Source organism: Portunus trituberculatus, chromosome 5, assembly GCF_017591435.1.
Source record: "Portunus trituberculatus isolate SZX2019 chromosome 5, ASM1759143v1, whole genome shotgun sequence".
In the NCBI taxonomy this organism is placed as follows: Eukaryota; Metazoa; Arthropoda; class Malacostraca; order Decapoda; family Portunidae; genus Portunus; species Portunus trituberculatus.
In genome coordinates, this window is record NC_059259.1 from 7,264,796 (window position 1) to 7,274,795 (window position 10,000).

The 10,000-nt window shown below is 41.7% G+C and overlaps 1 protein-coding gene across 1 annotated transcript in view; it reads right to left on the bottom strand.

Moving 5' to 3' along the window:
• The window catches only part of LOC123514379, a 308,326-nt gene that overhangs the window by 30,541 nt on the left and 267,785 nt on the right, over positions 1-10,000 (bottom strand). Inside the window, exons 9-10 of the mRNA XM_045272266.1 lie at positions 6,377-6,472; positions 420-524 (exon numbers count right to left, since the gene is read on the bottom strand). Coding sequence (XP_045128201.1) covers positions 420-524; positions 6,377-6,472 — 201 coding nt within the window. The remainder of the gene's footprint in view (positions 1-419; positions 525-6,376; positions 6,473-10,000) is intronic.

Consider the following 10,000-nt stretch of genomic DNA (forward strand, 5'->3'; position numbering starts at 1 on the left):
AGAGAGAGAGAGAGAGAGAGAGAGAGAGAGAGAGAGAGAGAGAGAGAGTGGTGTAAAATGCAAGTGAGAATCTTTTAGCATACTCACACTCACTCAGACTCAGACACACACACACACACACACACACACACACACACACACACACACACACACACACATGAGTACATTTCTCTAATTGGACTGAAGGTGTGTATGTGTGTGCATAAATACGTGGAATTTATTGCAATACACCTGTTTTTTATTGTATTTTAGTGGTAGGTAGTAGAAGTAGTAGTAGTAGTAGCAGTAGCAGTAGCAGTAGTAGTAGTAGTAGCAGTAGTAGTAGTAGTAGCAGTAACAGCAGCAATAGCAGTAGAAGGAATTTAACGCGATACACCCTTAGTTTTGTATCTTTATGGCAGTAGAAGCAACACACCTACCTTCTGGAAAAGCCTCACAAGGACATTAGTGGTGTCCAGCTGCCCCACCGGTGTCTGCTGCTGCTCCAGGAGGTTAATGAACTCTTTGCAGAAGGCGTACGTTACCTGATAGAGGAGACAACACAGGTGAGCTCAGGTGAGACAAGAGAAAGGGTTAGAAATAAGGTGAGGCGTGGGAAAAAAACGTGAGGGTGTGAATCGTGAAAAAGGGTTAAGTATGATGAGGTGAGGTGAGGATTAGTTGGGTTAGGAATGATTATGTGAAGATTGGGAATGGTTAGGAATGGAAAGTTTTCTTATCAATGCAAAAACAAACAAAAAGGAAATATTTATGTAACATCTATAAAACAATGAAAATAGAAGAAAAAACACTAAAATCCATCTCTCTCTCTCTCTCTCTCTCTCTCTCTCTCTCTCTCGTTGAGGAAAAAGGGGAAGGGAAACACAGCACTACGATCAGGTCAAGGGCAAGATTTTTTCCCCTCGATTCTTGAAGCGAAAAAAAGCAATGTAGGAATTTTTATGGAAACAGAAAAGAGAGAGAGAGAGAGAGAGAGAGAGAGAGAGAGAGAGAGAGAGAGAGAGAGAGAGAGAGAGAGAGAGAGAGAGAGAGAGAGAGAGAGAGAGTCCTTCCTCACACACAAAGAAACAAAATGTAACAGACAGACAGAAAGAGACACAAAACAATAAACAGAAAGACAAAAGAAGAAAAAGTAATAACACTCTCTCTCTCTCTCTCTCTCTCTCTAGCGTCGCGTTGAGACAGGAGAAGTCATGAACAATTTAATTTCCCTAGCACAGGTAATAAAAGTACGCTAGGGAGGAGGAGGAGGAGGAGGAGGAGGAGGAGGAGGAGGAGGAGGAGGAGGAGGAGGAATAGGGGAAGAGGTTGGGTCAGAGAATTTTACTGCTTCTGGGTACGTTTAATGACAGTAGTAGTAGTAATAAAAGTAGTAGTAGTAGTAGTAGTAGTAGTAGTAGTAGTAGTAGTAGTAGTAGTAGTAGTAGTAGTAGTAGTAGTAGTAGTAGTAGTGATGTATGAGTGGTAGAATAAAAAATCTTTCTATATTCATTCCCTTGTCATCATTTTATTCTCTCTCTCTCTCTCTCTCTCTCTCTCTCTCCCTCGTTTCGCTGACTTGCATTAGTTCAAACTGTTCGTTATGTTGCGGTGTTGTGGTGGGTGTTGCCTTTCCTTGTTGTGTTTCCCTTGTTATTTCTGTCACAAAGACGTCACCACACACACACACACACACACACCCGGTAGCTCAGTGGTTAGAGCGCTGGCTTCACAAGCCAGAGGACCGGGGTTCGATTCCCCGGCCGGGTGGAGATATTTGGGTGTGTCTCCTTTGACGTGTAGGTGGTGTTCACCTAGCAGTGAGTAGGTACAGGATGTAAATCGAGGAGTTGTGACCTTGTTGTCCCGGTGTGTGGTGTGTGCCTGGTCTCAGACCTATCCGAAGATCGGAAATAATGAGCTCTGAGCTCGTTCCGTAGGGTAACGTCTGGCTGTCTCGTCATAGACTGCACCAGATCAAACAGTGAAACACACACACACACACACAACACACGCACGCACACACACACACACACACACACACACACACACACACACACGTCATGGAGGAAGCGCAGATTGAGCTAAATATAGTCTTCATGGCCGTTGGCATTCAAGCGAGAGAGAGAGAGAGAGAGAGAGAGAGAGAGAGAGAGAGAGAGAGAGAGTGTCAGAAAGTGTCAGAGAGAGTCTTGCCAAAATATGTAAAATGAAGGTGAACATTCTCTTTTTCCGGTCCACCACACACACACACACACACACACACACACACACACACACACACACACACACACACACACATAGAGGAGTGTAGGTAAAAGGAGAGTGAGAGTGTGACGCGCAGGTGTGTCTTTGTAATATCCTTGATGCACTACTCTCTTTCTCTCTCTCTCTCTTACCTGAGTTTTTAGGGAGCAGGTAAGAACGCACCTTGATTTACCAGAGTTTGTGTGTGTGTGTGTGTGTGTGTGTGTGTGTGTGTGTGTGTGTGTGTGTGTGTGTGTGTGTGTGTGTGTGTGTTTCCAATTTTCATAGAGAGCTCCTTTATTTTGATGGGCTGTCAAGAAATATAGTTTTATTCCTGACTTCTTTATGTTAATAGAAATGTTATAGTCTCTCTCTCTCTCTCTCTCTCTCTCTCTCTCTCTCTCTCTCTCTCTCTCTCTCCATGTCTGTGTATCTGTTCGTCTCAGTACACATCCTCCTCAATGACACTGAACCTACACCCTTCCTATTTTTAACCCAAGAAAGAGAGAGCTAAAAAATGAATTAAAAAGAACACAATAAACTTTCTTTACCGCACGTGTGTATGTATGTATGTCCGCGTGAGAGGAGACTATAAGCAGGTAAGAGACTACAGGCTGAGAAGAGCGTAACAAGATAGAAGGTGCAGCCAGGCAAGCTCTGTATACTCCACGCAATGCTACAATTCAAGAGATGCCCAACTTTCTCTTTGCTAACATAGATTCAGGCGAGTGAGAGAAGAGAGAAGAGAGAAGAGAGAGAGAGAGAGAGAGAGAGAGAGAGAGAGAGAGAGAGAGAGAGAGAGAGAGAGAGAGAGAGAGAGAGAGAGTCCTTTAACCCTCTCCCTGCGATATACAACAATCCTAGACATTACAAAAAAACATTGTATAAGATTATTTAAAAGTGTCCGCAAGGAAGAGAAAGATTACAAGGATAAGTTTTATAATATATAGACACTGTGATGTTTGTAAGTTGCTCTAGAATAGGAAGAAATGCCTCAGTGGTTTGTGATTATGATAAAAAGGAATGAAATGGTTAAAGAATGTGAAGGAAAGAGAATATAAGGAAAAAAAAAGCAAAGTGTTATAAGGATTGCATCTGACGACCCTTGGGTGGAGGTGAGCGCGTGGCAGGAATTCAAAATCACCTTTTTCTTCGAGGATAAACTTTTTGTAAGGCATGGAAGTTGTGATACCTTCTTGTGGATGGAATTTAAGGTGGTGAGGGAAAATTGAACGTCGGTTTTAAAAATGAGAGGAAATATTGTTGAGAGGTGAATGAGGTCGAGGAGGAGAGAGAAAAAAAAAAAGATGGAAGAAAGGGAAAAGTTTAAGAAAGTGATTCTGTAATAAAAAGAGAGAGAGAGAGAGAGAGAGAGAGAGAGAGAGAGAGAGAGAGAGAGAGAGAGAGAGAGAGAGAGAGAGAGAGAGAGAGAGAGAGTAAAAAGGGGAAGAGGCAGGGAATAAAAAGAAAGAACAAGGAAGAAAGAAAGAAAAGGAAAAAAAAAGATGGGGGAAAAGAAAAAGGTGAAGAGAATGACGCGGAAATAAAAATTGAAAGAAAACTAGCTAGAAAAAAAAGGGAAAGGAAGGAAAATGAAAACAAAGAGAAAGAGAAAAAGAGAAAAAAGGAAAATAAAAGATTGGAGAAAGGAAAACGTTAAGAAAGTGACGCTGTAACGAAAAAATGAAAGAAAATAACTGGAAAAGAAAGAAAGGAATGAGAGAGAGAGAGAGAGAGAGAGAGAGAGAGAGAGAGAGAGAGAGAGAGAGAGAGAGAGAGAGAGAGAGAGAGAGAGAGAGAGAGAGAGAGATGTACTGGTAGAAAAGGAAGACTATGAGGAAAAAGGGGGAATGAAGAGAAAGAGGAGCTGAAGTAAGAATGGAAGGAAATATACAGCTTTAAAAGGAGGAGGAGGAGGAGGAGGAGGAGGAGGAGGAGGAGGAGGAGGAGGAGGAAAACAGTAAAAGAAAGGTAAAAGGAAGATTATTAAGGGAAACATGAATGAAATAAAAAAAAAAAACTCAAGAGAAAGAAAAGGAAGAAGAGAAGAAGGAGGAGGAGGAGGAGGAGGAGGAGGAGGTGAGAAAAAGGAAAATAAAGAGAGAGAAAATGAAGAAAGGCAGAAAACTAAGGTCCAAAAAAGACAAAGGAGTAAAGTAAAAATAGAAGGAAAGGTGTGAAAAGAAGGAAGAAAGAGAAAAAAGATGCGGAAAAATAAAAAAAAAGACTAAAGGAGAAAGAGAAAAAAAATGATAAAAAGGAGAAAAAAACAAGGAAACAAGTGAAAAAACACGATAAAAGCGAAAATAAAAACAGGATGAGAGAGAGAGAGAGAGAGAGAGAGAGAGAGAGAGAGAGAGAGAGAGAGAGAGAGAGAGAGAGAGAGAGAGAGAGAGTCGATCCGTGGTTGAAGTTCCTAGAATACTTTTTTTATATCTCTTTTTACCATACACACACACACACACACACACACACACACACACACACACACACACACACACACACACACACACACACACACACACACACACACACACACACACACACACACACATACACACACAACCTGACACGTTTCTCTAATTGGACTGAAGGTGTGTATGTGTGTGCATAAATGTGTGAAAATTTATTGCTATACATCTGCTTCTTTATTGTATTTTGGTAGTAGTAGTAGTAGTAGTAGTAGTAGTAGTAGTAGTAGTAGTAGTAGTAGTAGTAGTGGTGGTGGTGGTGGTGGAATATTTGAAGGTATAACACTTTCCCTTATGTATTTCCTTACAAGTTCTCTTCTTTTTCCTTCTACTCTTCCTTCTCGTCCTCTCCCTCCTTACACTCCTTGACCTACTCCACCTCCTCTCTTCTCCTCCTTTCCTCTTTTCGTGATAAAACCAACATTCCTCGCTGTGTGTGTCTTCCTCCTGTTTTATTCCTCGTCCTTCTATCCCTCCTTCACCTTTCCTTCTACACAGACAAACACGTACACTACTCTCTCTCTCTCTCTCTCTCTCTCTCTCTCTCTCTCTCTCTCTCTCTCTCTCTCCTGCTATTCCATTACCCCAGCACCTCTCCTGTCTAAAGCACTGCTCGTTCTACTGAAGGGGATGAAAAATAATGCTGTATATTCGTGCTTCTCTTTCATGCTATGTTAAGGAGATTAAAGTGATTTTCCGGACAGGTATTAACGTGTGTGTAACATGAACAGGAGGAAAGTGAGAGAGGCAGGGGAGAGAAGCAGGGAGAGGAGCAGGGAAAGACAGAAGGAAGAGAGGAAAAGAGAGAAATGACAGGCTAGAAGATAATTACAAGAACCAAAGGGATGAAAATATGAGATGATAACATGAATGATAAAGGAAGGAATAAACAGGAGGTGAAAAGAAGAACGAAAGACAGAAATAGAAAAATAAATGATGTGGAAGAACATAGAAGAGAAAAGACGAGACATGACAGTGGATTAAAAAAGAATGACAAAAGGTAGAAAGAGGATGAAAGGCAGATAATGGAATGAATGAGGCGAGCGAGGAAGGCAGAGTGAAAGGAAATGAAAGATGAGGAAGGGAAGAAGAGAGGTAAAGAGATAAGGCAAGAGACGAAAGGAGAGGAAAGAGAAAAAATGGGTAATGATTAAAGGGATGGAAAGGAAGACAGAAACTCGACAAAGTGGTGAATAGAGGAACGGAGGAACGTGGAGGGAATAAAGGTTTGAAAGATGAGCAAGAATAGAAGGGGAGAAAGTAAGAGGAGAGAGGGAAAGACGAGAAGGAAGATGAAGGGTTGTTTGTGAACGTCCTTGAAAGCCTACACACACACACACACACACACACACACACACACACACAATGGTGGCAGCGGTAGGATTAGAACACAAACAAACACACAAACAAACACACACACGTAAATGGGTGGCAGCGGTGGGATTTTCACGCACTGACACACACACACACACACACACACACACACACATACACACACACACAATGGTGGCAGCGGTAGGATTAGAACACAAACAAACACACAAACAAACACACACACGTAAATGGGTGGCAGCGGTGGGATTTTCACGCACTGACACACACACACACACACACACACACACACACACACACACACACACACACACACACACAGAAGGGGAGAGGAAGGGAATACTCACACAGCATAATTCGTCCAGGTTACCAAACAGCAGCTCAGGCTCAGCAAACATAGCGTACCCGTCCACCTGGATCTTCTTAAGCGGCTCCATGTACACCTGTGCCAGTGATTAAGGCGAGGCAGACGAGGCAGGTGAGTCGAGGTTAGGTGAGACGAGATGAGGCAGGCGAGGCAGGTGAGTCGAGGCAGACAGGTAAGTCGAGCCGGGCAGATAAAGTGAGGCAGGCGAGGCAGGTGAGACGAGATGAGGTAGGTGAGGCAGGTGAGTCGAGGCAGGCAGGTAAGTCGAGCCGGGCAGATGAGGCGAGGCAGGTGAGGCGAGGCGAGGTAAGCCGAGCCAGTAACAGAATGGAGAGAATGTAATATGTTAGTGAGATTTGAATACAAAAACAAATATCAACATCAACCCCTTCAGTACTGGGACACATTTTCACCTTGAGAATTGTGTACGGTTGGCCCATTTTATTGACATTCAGGAAGGAGGTCAGATGATTAATGGCCACAGTCTTCCCTATTTTAATCCCCAAGTAGATTATGAAGCTGTATAAAATCACCAGTAAGCAGAATGGATATGGAAACGTGACCTGATATTCAAGGTGCTAATTAAAAAGTATTACAGTATTTTCTAGTTTAAAGAAAATTCAGAAAAAAAAAATACACTGATTGAAATGTTTTACTCGAATAGACAATTGATGCAAATGAGCTCATAAAGATCACAAAAATCAACAACAATGAAAATGTGTTACCAAATTGAAAGAAAAAGGTAAACTGTGATAAAAACAGCAATAATAAATCAAAGTTAATAGAAATAATCAATGAGTTTCCTTTCACATTATAATAATTAAAGGAGAATGAGTAAAAGAAGTAATTAATCTATAAAGGTTTAGTTAAGAGGAATTGGGGCGAAATATGATAGCGAGCAAGTTCAATACGTAAAGGCCGAACCACCAAGTAATTAGGAAGAATTTTGAACTTTTAACTTTTTACCACTGACGCTAACGAGCCTAAGGAAAGAAAGCTAATTTGAGAGAGAGAGAGAGAGAGAGAGAGAGAGAGAGAGAGAGAGAGAGAGAGAGAGAGAGAGAGAGAGAGAGAGAGAGAGAGAGAGAGAGAGAGAGAGAGAGAGAGATACCAGTACTAACAAGAAAAGGGTTGCAAAGTTTTCCAATTAGAGATGCAAAGTAAATCAACTAACAGGTAATACAGGTAATAGTAAGTTAATGTGAGAGAAAATGCCTTACTATATAAATCATGCAATACTCATGGGGAAATATTTCTGGTAAGTGAGGGAAAATTGAGCAAAAAAGATGAAAATACGAATCACGAGCCGAAGTAAAATAGAAAAAAAGGATAATAGCTAGAATGAAAGAAGGAATAAGAGGAGGACAAAAGAAAATGAAAAGTTAGAACAGTGAAATGAAAAAAAAAAAACAGAGGGAGAAGACAAACCACGAGGCAGAAACAAACAAAGTAAACAGATGAAAAAAAAAAAAAAAGAAAAGAAACTTACTATGAGGTACAAAAAAGAAAAAAAAACAAATGAAAATGAAAAGCTAGAAAATAAAATAAAAAATCAGAGGGAGAAAACAGATAATGAAACAGAAACATTTACTAAACAGTTGAAAAATGAAAAAAAAAAAATCATACTATAAAGCACAAAAAAAAAAATGAAAAGCAAGAAAAATAAAATAATAAAAACCAGAGGGAGAAAACAGACAATGAAACAGAAATAAATAATTAACAGTTGAAATATGAAAAAAAAAAAAAAAATGGAAACATTCTGAGGAACAAAAAAGAACAAGAAGAAAAAAAAAGAATATTCCATCTCGGCCTGTTTCCGGTCTTGCCTCGCCTTTCCCACAATCGTACTTCACACTTGAGGAGTCGCGGGCAGCAGACACAATAAGCAGACGTTTTCTTCCTTTCCACCAGCGTGAGGTCCTGCCTTTCACTGATAACACGCTCCCTTTGTGGCATTATTTTGCGCCACTGTTTACTATTCCAGCGATATTGGTGGGGTTGTAATTGCTGTTTGTTGTGAGGGAAGACAGAGATGGAGAGATGAAGGGATGGAAATGGGAACTGCAAAGGATGGGAGACACATGTAAGAGACGCACATTTGGTAGTGATTTGTACATGGCGCCAACAACTCACTCTTGGAAAAACAGCAGAAGAGAGAGAGAAGACTAGAAAAGACTGTAAGAAGACTGTAAAGGGCTCAGCTGATGCCTTACGCCCACACTATCACTGCTTCCACTCCTATTACATCTCACTCCTACTAACCAACCTGCCAGTCTCTCCATTGTCTGCAGCTCCTGTGTTCTGCTGGTCCGTACACTTGCTATCTGTGCCAGCCCGCCATTCCTGACCTGCAGTTTCCGCTTCCCGCTTTACTGAGCCGTCACCCACACACGCCTTGTCTGCCCTGGCCTTCGCTCTCTGCTGCCTGTGACCTTTCTACCTAACTAACGCTACCTGGTTCACGTCTTTCTCTGGCCAAGCTAGTAGGAAGTTTGTCGCCACCGCAGCTCTGACCTTCTCTCTGCTGATTGTGACCTTCCTACACATCTGAGGCTTAATTATTCCGCGTCTTTCTCTAACTCAATTGGCAGGAAAATGTCACCACCAGAACTTGCTCGCCCTAATAGCGCCACTCATTTTTCAATGCCCATACTGCATCTCTCACCACACAAATCTACATTAGACGACAGTGCTTCCTTGTTCACGTGATTCCGCTGTCCTTCCCCGCGTTGTTGGCCTCAGTACTCTGCCTTTGTCCATTATTCCAGTGTTCTGCTAATAACATCTGAGGCGTCACGTCCCTGTAATCTCAAGCTTCCCTCCTTATTGTTCCTCCTTGCAATCTCACTGTCCCCGCACCGTCTCCGAGTCACTGGTCTCTTATTTGCAGTGACAGGCTCTCGCTACACTCAATACCTGTGATTCATGGCGCGTTGGCAATCTTGTGGAGTTGTATGCGCCTTTTATTTTGACTAATTCCATTGATTCTCTTATGGAGACTACAGTTCAAGTGGGGCTTTTTATTCTTGTATTCATTTTTTTGTCCTTATATATATATATAAAAAAAAAGTAAGAGAGGTCTGGACAGGTGCAAATAAATATATAAAGAAAAAACGCCCACTCAGTCGCCAGTCTCCTTAACGAGCCGATAGAATTTGCCAAAAGATAGGGACAAATGTCTTGAAACCTCCGTCTCCCTACACTGAGCCACGTTGTCAGCTCATTTCTGCAGCTCGTGGTTTCTGTTGCTTTCATGATCCCAATGCGATTACTCGTCTATTCACTCTTGCACGTGTACCACCAAACATTAACCCCTTCAGCACCATGACGCATTTCTATTTTCATTATGTTTACTATTTGATGATTTTATATAGCTTCAGAAATTTATGATGGTGACTAAAATAGTAAAGACTGGCCATTAATCTTCTGACCTCCATAGATCCTGCCTAATGTCAATAAAATCATCTAATCACACCCAAACTAGAGGTAAAAATGCGTTCCAATACCACCAAGCGTTACCAGTGAGAGTATCGCCTGCTGTTAACTGCCCTCCGGTACCTCAACCAGCAGGAGTGAGCGAGATGGTGATGGAGGGATTGGTGGG